General features: G+C 58.8%; 1 protein-coding gene across 1 annotated transcript; it reads left to right on the top strand.

The window, feature by feature from the left end:
- The first annotated feature begins 5,214 nt into the window (after window positions 1-5,214).
- On the top strand, window positions 5,215-14,919 carry SHISA8 (shisa family member 8). The gene is made up of 4 exons (XM_051637116.1): window positions 5,215-6,037; window positions 13,699-13,823; window positions 13,938-14,075; window positions 14,612-14,919. Exons 1-4 carry the CDS (start codon window positions 5,490-5,492, stop codon window positions 14,917-14,919), a joined length of 1,119 nt encoding a protein of 372 aa, XP_051493076.1. The 5' UTR covers window positions 5,215-5,489.
- Window positions 14,920-15,747: the final 828 nt, after the last annotated feature.

Here is a 15,747-nt window from a genome sequence, read left to right as displayed (position 1 = left end):
CCTCCTGCCCACCCTGCCCTGGCCACTGAAACAGGCATCCGAAATCATCCCACTCTCCACAAACACCAATAGCTCACGCTGCCACCACCGTCGTCTTAGGTCCTGAAGCGCGGGGCGGGGGGGGGGAAGCACTGGGTTTCTTTTGGTGCCACAACCTGTTTTTTATTGTTCCACAGCCGGCAAAAGCAGCCCAGGTTCCACTGTCTCCTGTCGGCTTTGCAGCAGAGCCCTCCCTTTACACACAGCAGTCTCTCCCAGCCCCGGGGATGCCCCTTGTGGGGATGGCTGCTCCTGTCCCTCCTCCGTTTTGGTGTGTTTTGCCCTAAATTATTGCGTTTTGAACCAGCGCTTTGCATCAGGAGGGGGCAGGAGCACAATCAGCCAGGGAAGGAGGAGGTGGGGGAGAGGGGAGGGCAGCCAGGGATGCCAGCAGCATCACCAGATAAGCTGGGCTGTGCACCACCACCTCCAGGTGTGCTTATATTGCCTTTTAATTCTTGAAAAAGCTGGTGGAAATTTGCTTTAAGCAGGAAGGCAGAGGATTCTTGGGTTCCCCCCAGGATAGCAGCAGGGACTGGCTGCTTAGGAAGGAGGTTTGCGGCTGGGGCTGTTCCTGCTCTTCTTGCAAGCACTGGTGAAGGGATGGGTTTTGAGTCCAATGTCCCACCAGCCACCTTCAAGCCCAGATGAGTGTAAAGGTGGCTGCAAAGACCCCACACCCATTATCCACAACGTGCTCTCCAGGCAGCACCAGCAAAGTCCCTGGGGTCAGCAAGCTGCTGGGTACCAAGTGCCTGTGCAAGGCGAGCATTTGCCAGCACGGCCCCTGATACCAGCCCCATCTCCAGGACTAATCCTAAATGCAAAGTCCATAAGCAGTCATCCCCACCAGGAGCCTGCGGCTCACAGCTGATGATATGGGGCCTCTGCAGCTGTATCTGGGGGCAATGTTGCCCTCTAACAGTGGCAGCTGGGAGAGCTCAGGCTGCCAGCCGGATCCTGCTTGCCCGAACTGCAGCATAAATTAAAAATAAGCCCTTACTTTGAGCTGATTTTCTCCTGATTCCTCTGTATGTCATTTGGGTTCGAATCCAGCTGCCTTTGGGAAGCTGGGAGCTTGCGAATCTCAACTTTTGAATGTTTGCAATTATGATCATAATGGTAAAGGCACATATGCTTCTGTGTTCTCTGTAAGCCATTACGAGGCACAGTTGCTCTTTTACAGCCGTTTTACAGTCAGAGCATCAAGCAGAAGCAGGGGAATAAAACTCTTGTGCACACTGGGCTGGAAAGAGGGTGTCCGGGGGCTATTCTGGACTCAGCTGCCACATTCCTGTGCTCCTCTGGTGCTTTTAACTTTCCCCTGTGTTAAGTGTCCATCACCAAAGGCAGAAGTCCAAGATCTTCTTCAGGTTCCCTTGTCCATTAAGCCCATAAGGACTTTATGTGGAGAGAAGCAGCATCTCCCACACATGCACATTAGCCCAGCACACGACCCCTTATCCCATTCCTAGACAGTGGGTCCAGGAAAACTCAGGACTTCCTAGTGGGATACTGATGGCCAAACAAATTTCTGCCATAGTGAAGACAAAGGCAAGGTGCTCCTCTTCCTTGGTCAGAACAGTACCAGCTTCAGTAGCTGAAGTTTTGGAGGGGAGCAGGTTTCTCCAGGGCTTTCTGGGGGATGGTAGGAGGTGTGGTGGATGCCAGTGCCCCACATTCCCCCCAGGGACAGTGGAAGGAGCTCTACCACTCCTCTGCCTCCAGGCAGGGGGATGGCATCACAGTACATGCTGGAAGCTCTTCCTGACAGCCTTCCTTCGCCTTCAGCTCTTCCCAGCTGACGATGTCAGACATTAGCTGCTGATTTGCAAGCAGTAAAACCCGCCCCAGCAACGTTACTCAGCATATGGGCACGAGGTGGTGGCTGGCAGGAGACCTCCTGCCCTGGCACAGCCCTTCAGTCTGGGGCATCCACCCCACAGCAGCTTCCTTTCCTTGTTCACTCCTTGGCCTGAGGTTAGCTCAGTCCTGCATGGCAAAAATAACTTTTGGAGACAAACATCTCTGATTTCCCGGTTCTAGGAGGGGCTCCTTGGCTAGCGTTGGGGCTCCAGGTTCCCCAAAGCCTCCAGTGCTCAGGGAGGCTCTTGTGGCTTTGCTTCCTGTTGGTGATGGTGATGGCTCCCTCCTCCTCCTCATGCAGGGGACAGGCAGCTCTGCCTGGTTTGCACCCCTGTGGTTGGCAGGGATCTGGGTCTGTCAGGCTCTGGCCACAACAGAGATCTCCTCTACATCACCATGCCCTGCCAAAAACAATCTGTTTATAGTGTTAGCACTCCCTGCTCAGTGTTGAACCACCCATATCCTATTTCTGCAGGCGCAGAGACACCCTTCTGTAGTCCGGGTGGTGTTGTCACCACAGGGGATATTTCCATGACATCCTCCAAGGCTTGTGGCTGAAGCCTATCGGAGCTTCTCTCCCAAATCCCCATCCCTAGAAGTGCCTGTGGATGTCACAAGCACTTCCTTTGCTTTTTCTCTGGAGGTCCCTGTCAACCTGAATTTTCCTACAGGTCCTGCCAGTGATTCCCCAGGATGTGAGAGGTGTGGGTGCTGGGCTGCTGGATTTTCCTCCCACAGCCCCCACACTTTCAGGATGCAGCTAATGGCTAGGTCACCTATTTGACAAAGACAAGCTGCGAACTCAGCAGGGCTGTGGGCTGCAGCCCCTGGTCCCAGCACCCCACAGAACCAGCCCTTGTGGGGACTTGCCCTGCAAACGGGGTATGTGCTAAGGAGTACTCCTCCACACTTGGGTTTCCTTTCCTTCTGGGCTGATGTACACAGCTAACACCTGTGAGCACTGGGCTGATGTACACAGCTAACACCTGTGAGCAGCTCTCCCTCCCTCTTGCTCACAGAGACCCTTTAAATTGGTGGCTTCATACTCAGTGAACATCCTCTCCCCCTTAAAACCATTCCCTTTCTCCCAGGTCACACCAGGCAACCATTTTCCAGCAAAGTCATTGATTTTGGCCAGTTTTTTGCTCTATCTACTAACAGCCTGCTAAAGCATCTGGATTCCCGAGGCAGTTCTTCTCACACATGTTGGGAGCTGTAGCCCAGCACCTGGGAAATTAATTGCTGGTGTTACCTGGGCAGCCAGCAAACTTTGCTTGCACAGCTTCTCTCAAGGCAAATGGTGCTGTTGGCAATTAGGGCTAACGACCCCCATATCTCCAACCTCCAGCTGATGGGGCCTTTCATCAGAGAGCCCCTCTGAGGTTCAGGGAAAGTGTGGCTTATGGAGATGCATGGTTTTCTACCACCTCAGTGGCTTTTTATCTCTTTTGGGAAGCTCTGGAGGCTGCAAGCTACCTTATCTAATGGATTTCTATTAGGTTGCGGCACTGGAGGCCGATCGAATGTGTCCCAGGCTCCAGCTGCTCTCTTTATCCATGTTTTCAATGTCTTTGGCTTTTGCCAGCCTCCAGATGGGAAGCAACCAGGGGCCTGCAGGGCCCAGGCTTGGTGACCAGGGAGAGGATATTTTATCCCCTAAATCCCTCCCACAGCAAAACACCACAGCATTTCACCCTCACTGGGGCGGGAAGCTGATTGTGCAAAGCTATGGACCGGAACATCGCATTGCTGTGATGCGTGCGGAGGAAGGGGATGGCACGTTCTACCCAACGTGGCACAGTGCTCTCCCACCAGAGCAGCTCATGATGGCCAGCTCCAGCCCCACGGGCTGCGGGAGGCTGCCCAAGCCCCCAGCTGTGGCAGTTGTCTCTGCAGGAGCTCCACATCAGTGTGAGACCCTCAGTCTGACACCTGCAGTGGGTCAGGGAGGGGATGGATCTTGGGGACAGACTGGTCCACAGGGCTTCAGCACTGGCCCAAAGGAGGCATCCATCTGGGCTTTCTTAAGGTTTTTAATACCACTTCAATCACTGCAATGTCTATTTGTATCTCTGTTTGCCTGGGTGCTGTGGTCTCCCATGCCAGTGCTGTGCATCCCAGAGGCCACCCTGTCCCCCAGGTTGGGGTACCAACGGGGCACATGCCAAGTGCAGGATGAGGCAGTACCCAGCCTCACTCTGCTAGAGCATGGAGGAAGACATGATTTCAAGGGAGACAGTGGTGATGCTGGATTTGCTGCCCTTCCCTAGGGCAGGACGGAGGACTGTCTGGAGGGCCAGGCTGCAGCCACAGCTCCAACATGTCGCCCATTGCCCTGGCCACCCTTGCCGTGGGCTGTACAACATATCAGTGCTGGGCAAAGGGCTCGATGGTGGCTCAGTTTCTTCTATCCTGCTATTGCTACAACAGCCTCAGAGCAGGGAAAGCAAATCCCACCCCTCTGGGGAGAAGCCCTGGCAGCGAGGATTAATACTGCCTTTATGAGCAGCACCAGCCAGAGAGCAGAGCATCAGCCAGAGAGCTCCAGACTCTGAAGCCTAAACCAGTGGATGGCCAGTGGCTTGCTGAAAATTATCATAGTTCTGGGGAGGATGTGTTTCTGGGGGATGTGTCCCAGTAGCCCCCCCACTCTACCGATCCTACAGGCCGCCTCTGTTCAGCTCCCCTTGGGGGACGCTTACAGAGGGCTGGGGCTGCTGCTCTTCCCCCTTCCCTGCTACGGGGCTGCAGAAGGGCGCCCCACTGCCCCGGGGGCTCCGTCCCCTCCAGCACACACCCTTCCCGCACCCTAAAGCGCCAGCCTGCTGCCCTACAGCTTCCACCCGGGAAGGTGTGGGTCTCACAGAGGGGGTGGGGGGTTGCTGGGGGGCTGGCGGGCAGCGTGGGGCCAGGCATGCCCGGCCGCCTGCGGCCGCAGCCCGACGGGGAGGGCGGGCGTCCTGCCTCCCGGTGGCGACGGAGAGCCTGGCAGAGGACTCGGTGAAGGACCTTCTCCGGTTTCCCCGGGAGGCTGGCAGGCGGCGGGGGAGCCGAGCCCCCCGCGCCTCGCTGGCCGCGCGGGCTCCCTCCCTCCCCCCGCCCTCCTCCTTCTCCTCCTCCTCCTCCCCCCCACCCCACCCCCATCCTCCTCTTCCTTCTGATACTCCCGCCCCGGTGCGAAGGGCTTTCGCTGCTTTTCCCTTTCCCTTCCTCCCCTCTCCCGTCCGCGGAGCGCGTTGCCGGGAGGCGCGGGCAGAGGCGCGGGGATGGGGGGGGCCGCCAGCCCCCCGGCCCGCCCGCTCCCTCCCCGGCCGGCGGGAGGCGGCGGCTCTGCCCCTCCGACCCCCTCGCCTCCCTTTCTGAATTTCTGCCCGTCGACCGATCTGGGGAGAGGCGGGGAAGGCGGTACGTCCCCTCGCACTTTTCCCCCCCACTCCTTTTTTATTATTATTCCCCCCCCCCCTTTTTTTTTTTTTTGCCTTCCTCCCATCCCTCCCCCCTAGCCCGTTTCTCCTGCACAGGGGCTGTTCGGCGGCAATGCGGCCGGTCCCGGGCGAGCGGCTCTAACTCGCCTCCTCTCCCGGATGGCCCTCCGGAGCCGCGGGCGAATGGAGCCGAGCTACGTCGTGGGTATCTGCTGCCTGGTGCTGCTGGAGCCGGGCCGGGTGTGGAGCGGCGAGCCCATCACCGGGGGTCCCGGGGAGAGTGGGAACAGCAGCCAGGCACCGGCGGCGGAGACCACAGCCCCCGCGCCCACCGGGGCGGCACCGGCGGGGGGGGACCGCTGCCGCGGTTACTACGACGTGATGGGGCAGTGGGACCCGCCGTTCAACTGCAACGCCGGCATCTACCAGTACTGCTGCGGGACCTGCGGGTACCGCTTCTGCTGCCAGTTCAAGCCCGGGCGGCTGGACCAGAGTGGCTGCTCCAACTATGACACCCCCAACTGGGTCAACACGGGCCAGCCGCCCACCCGGGTGGATGAGACCCCTGAGAACCCCACTCGCGACAAGACCAACATGATCGTCTACATCATCTGCGGCGTGGTGGCCATCATGGTGCTGGTGGGCATCTTTACCAAGCTGGGCCTGGAGAAGGCACAAGGTCCCCAGACAGAGATGACCGTCTCCAGGTAAAGCAGTCCAGTCCCCCCACCCACCCCACTCGATCACCCCACTTGTGGTAGCCCATGTTCCCAGCCCCTTGCATAAGGCAAGCCCTGGGGCTGCCAACAGGGTGATCTCACACCCAAAACCCCCGTCCCAGCATGCTGAGACACCAGGCGGTGGGTTGATTACAGCCCCCCAACCTGAACTGCTCTGTCCCTTGAGGAGGCCTGATCCTGGCAGAGGGGTGAGTGACGTGAGCTATAGGATGTGGCTTCCCCCCTCCCAAAAAGCTGTGGTTGCCCATGTGCAGGGGAGGTGAGATGGGGTCTGACTGTACGTGGGATGAGGGGGACCGCAGTCCCCTTGGACTCAGCCTTGCTGGCAGTGCGAGGGGAGAGGTGACAGCAAAGACAGCTCTGCCGTGGCTGCTGCGCCTCCTCAGTCTGTGTGTGCACGCATGTTTGTGCATGAGTGTGCACGGGTGCCTGTCCCTGTGCACCAGGGTGGCACATCGCCCTTGGAGGTGGGATCAGGCTACATGTCCCCTGGGGCTTGGCCTCTAGCGAAGGGTCGGGGTGTCAGCCCACACCTTGGGGTCGGGGACCCCCTGTGCCTCTTCCCCTCCCACCTGGCTCCCCTGGCCATTGGTACATCTTCCACTCCCCCCTCCTGCAGCAGTCCTGGCTCCAGGTGCCCTCTTGTTGACCTGTTTCTGCCCACCTCCCTGCCCCTTGCTGCACATCACCCCCGTGCTCTCCAGCACTGAGGTGTCTCAAGCAGCCCGGCCTCAGCTCCACAGGGCACGTCATTGGCTTTCCCAGGGGCAGTGGGGCTTTGTGTGCGATGTGGGGACCGGCAGAAGGGGCAGGTGGCTCCTCTGGCCTTCCGTGAGGATAGCCAGGGTGAGGCAGGGCCTGGCAGGGCAAGGCAGGACACGCAGGCAAGGCCAGGCGAGGGAGGGCAGGACTAGAGTCCCCAGTCCCAGCCACAGCTCTGCTGCCCCATTTTCCCTTCATGTCATGTTGTACAGCTCCTCTGCTTAGGCAGGTTTTTCCTCTCCCTCTTCTGTTTTAACGTTGTTTATTTTTTTAACCGATCACATTCAATGAGTGTAACACCTTGGAGCAGCTGCCAGCAGCTCCAGCCTCCCCGGTGCAGCTCTGCCCCTGCGGCTCTGACTCAGGGCTGGCCCTCCTCGGCCACCCCCCGGCACACACGCCATGCACATGTGTGCGCACACGCGTGTGTGCAAACACACACAGAGGAGGAGGGGAGCCAGGGCAGGTTCACCATGGGGCTCCTGCTGTGGCTGTGCCATGGGTGCCCCAAATCGAAGGGGGAGGGATGGAGGGGGGGCCCAACAGGAGCAGACAGAGGGGCCAGGGGCTGAGCTGAAGCCGGCACCTCGCTGAGCAGTGGTGTGTGTGCTCTGCTTCGCATCTTCCCAGTGAGGGCACCAAGCCTGGTGATAAACACATCTTTATGCTGTTTTGTTCAGGGATTTTAGCTTTAAAACCAAACCAAAACAACAACAACAAAAAAAAAAGCTGGGCCAGAGGAAATTATTTCACTGGGAGTATTGAGGAGCTGCTCTGGCTGAACCCCCAGCATAGGAAGCTTCTCTCCTTACCCTGGGGTGCCCACTTCCCACTGCTTGTTTGGGGCTTGGGCAACTGCTGGGTGCTCCAGCTCCGCACTCCCTGCACCCTGTCCCCAGACCCACCCCACTCCTTGTAGAGGCTGAGCACCACTCGCGGAGGAACGTGAGGTCACAGGGCCCTCCTGAGCCATGGGAGGCAGTTTTGGAGGGATCCATCCTGGCTGGGTGCTGCTGTGCCTACCCCCCTGTGTTGCCTGAGGAAGTGCTGGCACCTTGACAGGATCAATACTGCCTCCACCAGCCTCCTGCGTCCTGACTCCTCTTCCACTTGCCCACTGCCACATCTCTTTTTGGTTGTCCCCCCCTTTCCAAATTTCCAGGAGATGCTGTGCTTGGGGAGAGGTCAGCTCCTGGGATGCCTGCACACAGGTCCCCATCCCCTGCTGGCAGGTCTTGCATTGTCCCATCACCAGCCAGTGGTGCAGTGGGTGTTTTCTGTGGGTCGCCTCAATTTTGTGCTGCTGGAGCCATGTATTTTCCCTTGTCTCCCCTCCCTCTTGCTCATAGAAGTCCAAACCTTCCCAGTGAGTTGAGGGAGATCACTGATTTTTTCCCTGAAGTCGCAAATCTTTCAGGCACTGGCATACGAAGCCGGACAAGGCGAGTTGTCCTCTCCCCACCTTTGTGGGACAAGATTAGAAGGGCACCTCCATCACTGCAGAAGCCAGGAGAGGGCTCGATGTCTCCTGTGCCTCATGTCCTTCTGCAGAAGCCACGAGTGGCCCCAGTTCCACAGGGATGGTGACAATCAGCTCTGCTGCCCAGTAAGCCAAGCCGGGGTGGGAGTGGTGCACTGGGTACAGAGCCCTGGGCACTGGGCAAGGCACCAGGCTGGCACGGCCTCCCAGGTGCTGGGCTGATGGAGATGGTGCCATGGGCACATGGCACAGGCGTGCAAAAAGGGACACTGTCACCTCCGTCCTGCTGTGTGCCCTCTCAGCCTGGGCAATATGTTTCATCTCAGAGATGAGGTGAACCTCAGAGAGAGAGCGTGGCTATTTCTAGCTGCCTTGTTCCCATACCCATACGCGGTCCAGGGCATGGGCAATGCCACCTCGCCTCCCTCCTGACGCCTCAGGTAGGAGCTTCTCATTTGCTCCTTGGGCACCGCATCGTGGCCTCGGGCCAGCTCCCTGTTGCACAGCCGGCTTGGTTTCCATTCCCATCCCTCCCTCCCGACGGGGTTTTTCCGCTCCTGGGGAGAGGTGCCTGCTGCCCCGGGATGGCTCCCATTGCTGCTGCTTGCATGTTTTCCACTTGTAGGGGGGGAGGTCAACCACTTATGCACCTCCAGATGTGGTTCTGATCCTGGTCCAAGCCCAGGAAGAGTGACCAGGCACAGAAACCTCACCAGCTCCTCCCAGATGGAGACACCTGAACTCCCTGCTCAGCCCTGGCTCACTACAGCCCTCGTCCAGCTTGTCCTGAGACCCCCTGCACCTCAGCCACCTCCAACCCCACTTCTCTTCCTAGCTTTGGCTGCCATGGCACCCAGGGGAGCGAGCACCCAAGTGGCTGCAGCTACCTGGTGTGTCCCCCCTCCCCATCTGCCTTCCTCCCGCAGGGCCTTATGGCAGCTCCCGCAAACCCCTCTCCTTCCTGCTCCACTCACTCTTGGCACCCGTCCCCAGCACTCGCTCAGCCTGGCCAAACCCCGCATTGAGTCAGGAACACCTGCCTGTGTTTTTCTTCAGGCCCCGGATCTCCGGGGACGTCGGGTCCCTGGGGGATGCCGGGATCTGGCTGTGCCCATTGCATGAGAGCAGGCACACACCCCGGGTCTCTGCCCCAAATACTCCTAGGCGGTTTGTGGGTTACAGCTGGGGTTGACCATGGGGTGAACATTCCTATAGGAAGAGCTGGGGAAGAGGCAGCCTCCTGGGGGCAGTGAGGAAGCTGGAGACAGGCAAAAGAGCCAGCAGGAGCAAGTGCCGTGGCAGCCTCAGCAGCTGAGCCCCACTCCGTGATGGCTTTTTGCTCTCTAAATCCCCTCGCACTGTTTGGGGTCCTGGAACTGGGCCCTGATGTGTGACCAACCACACCGGGTGTTTCTCTGGCAACACCCCAGTCCATGACCATGCCTGTGGTCGATGCCCATAGTAGCAGGTGGCAGCAAAGAACTAAAAAATGTGTTTGCAGGCATCATGGCAAGGTGTTGTTTGCCACTCCAGCTCTCCAGGGGATGAGAGAGGGGACCTGGGTCCAGCAGGGACGGAGATCCAGACCCACATCCCCAAGATGCAATGTCCAGCCAGTTGGGCCCCTCCCACCACCCAGTGCTTTGCCCAAGCTCCATCACCCCTTGCTGCAACCCAGTTTTACAAAGGTGCCTTGTTACCTCCAAACCTTCCTGAGCATCCTTGAGTTTCCCAGCCCTGGTGGGGGGTCGGGGGTGTCCTGCCATGCCCACACCATTGGGTTGCATAGATGGGCACCTGCTGCCCCAAGCAGATGCACTGTAAGCCATGAGAAATGTCCCCCCCAGGAATGAAGGGACCTCACTGGGCATGGAGGCAGTGTGGCTGGCAGGGGTGTGCTGCGTGTTTCCTCTGCCACTGCACCTCTCCTCCAAACTTCACTGTTCTGCTTGGCCAGCAGCTGCTGCCTTCTGCATCCCCTCCAAGGGTTCACTCCAGCTCGGGACAATGACACTTCATCCATCACTCCATCATCTCTCCTCTCCTATCCTCTCCTATCATGGCTGCACTCACATCTCCTTCCATTGCTCCCTGTTCCCTTGCAGCCACTCTCCCATTGCACTTGCCAGATGTGGGGCTTGGGCCTTGCAAAAGTGGGTCAGATCCTGGGCTGGGGTGCTCTGCCAGGCCCTGGGTCCCACTCCCAGACAGGCATCTCCATTTCGTGCTTGGGAACGGCTCTAGAGCACCAAGTGCTGTGTGCTGGCTCCTGCCATGGAGCTGTTGGCCTCTGTTGCCACTGCTCCTGGATCTGCCTCTTTGCTTGGTCTCAGGGCTGGCGCCAGGCTGGTTTGGATGAACTTGGTTGGACCTGTTGGCACAACCAAGCTTGTGCAGAGGTGGCTCCAGGCCTGTGTGGGTGAGGATGTGTTTGAGCAAGCTGGGCACACATGGTCTCATGCGCTTGGCATCCATGGCCATGGTGGTGGACAGAGACCTCACTGGTGCCACTCATGAGTGTTTTTCTGCAGATGAGCAGTGCAGGTCTAAAGCCGCATTTGTTGCCCTGTGTTCCCCACCTCCGTCTGCACCCTGGAGCCATCTCAGTGTCACAGACTGCCAGGTGACCTGTGGAGACATGGTCTGAACCTTCCCAACCCCACCAGGCATGGGACCAGGCTGGGGCTCATAAAACCCCCAAAAATGCTTATGGTGAGACAGGAGTTACTCAGCACAGTGTCACCCTTCAGGTCCACCTCCCTTGCACCACACTGCCTGGGGACAGGGATGGGGACAAGGGTGCAGGCCCAGGGCCCTGTAGGCAGACCTGGCCAGTGGCCCAGCTCATGGTGCAGGGGCAGCGGGTGAGCCCAGGAGTTGCCAGTGCTGAGGGCTCCTGCATGCTTCTCACCTTAGCAAAATTGCTCATTAAGAGTAGCTCATGCCATTGTTGTTAATTGCTGTCATCCACACACCCTGGGCAGTCAGCACAGAGGGTAGGCTTGTGAGAAAGAGCATTGATGGATTTATCTGGAGAGAAGAAGTCACAGATAAATGATTGCTCAAGCTTCATAAATAGACCCGAGGGGGAAAAAAAATATCTTAAAAAAATAGGTCAAATCTCATTGAACTTCCCAGTGAAACAAGTCTGTTTAAGCTCTGGGCTCTGTGGACATGGGAGAGCAGGCAGCAGCCCATGGGGAGGGGGCTGGCAAGCAATGCACCCCAGGGAAGGTGGGAGCTGATGGGGCAGCAGCTCCCTGGGTTGACAGCCTGTGCCCACGATCTCGGGGGGTGTGTCCCCCTCTGCCCTGCCCGGCCACAGCCCATTGCCTGCCTGGGCTTGTGCACAGAGCTGCTCTGGATGCAGTACCTATGGCTGAAGGAGCCCAACTGGGCCCAGAGCTGAGGGCTCCTGGGGGGATATGGGGGTTGAATAGCTGCAGGATTGTCCCACAGCGCCCTCCACCCCCCAGAAGCTTGGTCCAGCATTTGACTACTTGAAAAGGTTGTTTCTTCTGTTTAAACAGAATTTCCTGTGTTTTGGTTTCCTCCTGTCCCTTGTCAGCCTGGCATGGTCCTTGTTTCACCCTCCCTTCAGATATTCACATACATTGATAAGATCCTCCTGAACCTTCTCTTCTCCACGCTGAACAGTCCTTGCTCTCTCTGCCTTTCCTCACAGGAGAGATGCTCCAGTCTCTCTTCATCATCTTCATGACCCTTCATTGCACTCTTTCCTGTTTGTTCATGTCTCTCCTGTACAGGGGAAGCCAGAGCTGGAGCCAGCACTCCAGGTGTGGCCTCACCAGTGTCAAGCAGAGGGGAAGAATCACCTCCCTTGCACCTGCTGGCAATGCTTTGCCTAACACAGCCCACCAAACCATTTGCTGCCTTTTCACCAAGGACACATTGCTGGCTTGTGGTCAGCTTGGCGTCTACCAGGATCTCCAGGCCCTTTTCCACTATATACTGGTGCCAATGGTTGCTCCTCCCTCATTTCAATTTCTTTGGCTTCATGAGGGTTCTGTTGTCCCATCTAGAGATAAGTGATCCCAGATGGGTTGCTACCCAAAGCTCCCTAAGAGTGATGCAAAATGAACCCAAAGGGCAAGCGACTCTGCCTTGTAGCTTTGCTCTTGCCATTGCCCTGTGATGTTGACTGAATACAAACTGGGAGGGAAAATTTCCCTAGAACAGCCCTTGGGGTCCATTAAGCATCCACACTGCTGGGCATAACGCATTGCTTTCACTGTTGTTCTTGCTGCCTTCCCTGGCAATTCCCTGTATGGGGTTCACTGGGCTTTTGAGTGCTCTGGAGCCACGAGCTGACATGTCCACCAAGTCAGGATTATTTCTCCCTTCCTCTCCAATTTGCATTTATCCATGTAGAGTTTAATCTGCTCTTTTATTGTCCAGCCACTTGCTAACCACGAGCTCCTGCCTACAGCTCCCAGTGTGCATCAATGAGCCAGCCAGAGCCTTTGAGGCACGATGCATGCTGCCAGTGAGCTGGGGATTAGGGAGCCAAAAAAAGCCCCAAGTGGAGACCCCTGAGCCCTTGCAGTCAATCAGTGCCAGTCGCTGCAGGAGGAATGGTGGGTCTCCTCATTGCGAAGTCTCATGTCAGCAGGAGCATCCCATTCTGCCCTAAGATTTGTGGCCAAAAGCGGCAAGGCCTTGTGAGCATGTCCCACTCTGGCACTGCCAGCACGTCCTGCTCCAGCACAGCTGGTGCACCCTGCTCCAGCACCGCCAATGCGCCACAGTGGGACTGCAGCATATCCATCCATGAATGTTAAACAGAATAGGGCTTTATCTTATGTAATGGTGTTTAATGTTTAATGCCGTTGCTTATAAGGAAGGCGTCATGCAGGGACAGCGCGTGCACCAGGGGCCAATGTGAGTTCATTCTCCTCCCCGGAGAGGCACAAGTGGCCTCTCTAATCCCTTCCTCAGGCTGTTCTCTGCTTTGAAGGGACTAGAGTGGAGGTGTCACCTCCTCTCCCCCACCTCCACCTGGCTCTTGCTCAGGGGGAGTATCCCCGAGGTGCTGTTCAGCTGCAGTCAGTTCAAGTGTCTCCAGCTCAGTTGGTCTCACTCCTGCAGCTGCTCCAAGCCACGTGTCTCTCTCACCACCCTCACCCGCTGATGCTCCCGGCCTTGGGAGGGCTCATCCCCAGCCAGGCCCCTATTCACTCTGGGGGTGCCCACCAGCCCCCGTGCAAAAGCTGGGTTGGGAGCCTGTGCTCCTTGCTCGCAGTGGCCATTTCCTAGTCCCAGGCTGCCTGGCTCTGCCTCCAAAGAAGGGAGGTCAGGGCTGGGGCACATCAGCAGGACCCAGGGAACAGGCTATCGCTCTAATGGCCCTTCGTCCTCTCCCCAGGACACTGACAGACCTGCTGAAGCAGCCGGGCCACAGCCCCTCCGAGCACATAGATGGCCTCATGGGAGGTGTGCAGGTCCCTCTGGGTGAGGGCCTGGCCCGGGGGCCCCCAAGGAACGGCACAGGTAAGGCACCGGCAGAGCAGGGTAAAACAAGCTCTCGTGGGTGAATAAAGGTAGTGAGTGGGAGGGCGCTGCCTGTGGCTGAGCCCCCCGCCTGCCTGCCTCTGCCCTCCCCAGACAAGCCACTCTTGAACAACACGGTGGCCATTGCCCCCGCCCTGGGGCGGCCGCACAGCCACAGCAAGCGGTTGCCGCCGGCCGCCAGCATGGCCCTGCCGACCCCCTACACCACCTACGCCACCCTCAAGGCTGGAGGTGAGTGCTGCCGCTGCTGCCCGGGCCGGGGGGATACGTCCTGTGGGCCCCTCGGGTGGTGGGGAGGGTGGGGGGCTCAGGAAGAGGCACAGGCAGGACGAGCACCTCCAGCACTCCCAGGACAGGGGCTCTGCTGGTCCCCACTGCCCCACAGGCCTGCTGTGCCCAGCCAGTCAGCACAGGATCCCACATGGATCCACTGCACTGCCCAACCAGTCAGCACCAGGATCCCACATGGATCCACTGCACTGCCCAGCCAGTCAGCACCAGGATCCCATACAGAGCTGCAGTGCTGTCCACCCAGCCAGAGCCTAGGATTGCCTGTGGACACACTGCACTGCCCAGGATCTCCCAAACCCCTGCAGCACTCCCCAGCCAAACCACGGCAAAGATCCCCCCCTCCGCCGCCAGCCAGCACCTCAGATCCCTCCCATGGTCATTCCCAGCCCCTGCCCCCCACCTCCCGCCCCGGCACCCCATGCCAGCTGAGGGGGATGTCCCCACAGGGGGGTGACGCTGCAGCCCTGTCCCTGCAGAGAGCGCCCCTGAGGACTTCTACGGGCGGTTCGAGGTGCCGGAGGTGCCCCCCACCGGCACCCTGCCCTTCCCGCCTGCCGAGGCCCCGGCGCTACCCGACGGCTGCTCCCTGCCCAGGGCCAAGGGCCCCAAGCTGCCGGGGGGCCCGGCCTTCCCGGGGGGCTGGGAGGGGGGTGGCCCCCGTGCTCCTCGCCGGCCCGGCCAGCGCCCGGAGAGGCCACCCGATGTCTTCGGCCCCGCCACCCCGCTGTACGGGCAGCCCCCCCGGCACCTGGCCACCAACAGCAAGACGGAGGTCACCGTCTGACAGCCAGCACCAGCGGGGACCGGGGACAGGACCGCCCCTCGCCTGGGCAGCGCTGGCAGCCTCCCCTGCGGGACAACCCACCGGAGCAAAGCATCGTAGGTCCTACATAAACTGCGACGGCTGGCCCTGGCAGAGACACACTGTCCTTCCTTTCCTGAGGACGGGAGCTGCCAGCTACACTGCCCCATCGGGGTGGCACCCTGGGCCAGGCCATCCTGGGCAACAAGTTTCAGCCATTCTCAGCCCACCCTGTGTAGGCAGGGGTACACTGGCAGAGCAGTATGCTCCTCAGGGGGTGGGGGGCAATGCTAAACAGACTACAGCCCCCAGGGATGCAGGGGGGACATATCCTGCTGGGATATGGCCAGGCACCATCACCACGGTGGAGGAAGAGCAATGGACTCAAGGCACCATCCCAGCACAGCTGGCAGAGCCTGAGCAACCTCTTGCCCTCCCCTGCCTCCCCTTCCCCAATGCCTCAGCCTCCACCTTGTCAATAAATAATACATTAAACTATATGGCCTCAGTATGGACTGCCTAGGGGACCCTGCGCCACTCCCAAAACCCAAGCCCCTTCCCCTGGGCAGCAGGGTGCAAAGGCCTCTCCTGCAGGGCTCAGGAAACCTACCCCCAAAGAGGGACTTGGTGGGAACAGAACTTCCATGGCCAACTGCAAAACCCTGCTCAAACCAGGACACCCTTCCAGCTGCTACATGAAAACCAAACAGATCTCCTCTGGCTGAAGTTTAATGGTTCTGACAACAGTTTTACCAGGGGGAGCAGTGAAACAGATGGGGCGAACAAAAGGACATTGTTCCAAGCAAGGTC

This window comes from Apus apus, chromosome 1 (genome assembly GCF_020740795.1).
Source record: "Apus apus isolate bApuApu2 chromosome 1, bApuApu2.pri.cur, whole genome shotgun sequence".
Lineage (NCBI taxonomy): Eukaryota > Metazoa > Chordata > Aves > Apodiformes > Apodidae > Apus > Apus apus.
This window is presented reverse-complemented; position numbering and strand designations above follow the sequence as displayed.

Excerpts from the sequence above, each read along its gene's own strand:
- SHISA8 (XM_051637116.1), top strand. The coding sequence starts at position 5,490 with ATGGCCCTCCGGAGCCGCGGGCGAATGGAGCCGAGCTACGTCGTGGGT. Across the intron at positions 6,038-13,698 it reads ACAGAGATGACCGTCTCCAG|GACACTGACAGACCTGCTGA; the intron begins GTAAAGCAGTCC and ends TCCTCTCCCCAG. Across the intron at positions 14,076-14,611 it reads CGCCACCCTCAAGGCTGGAG|AGAGCGCCCCTGAGGACTTC; the intron begins GTGAGTGCTGCC and ends CTGTCCCTGCAG.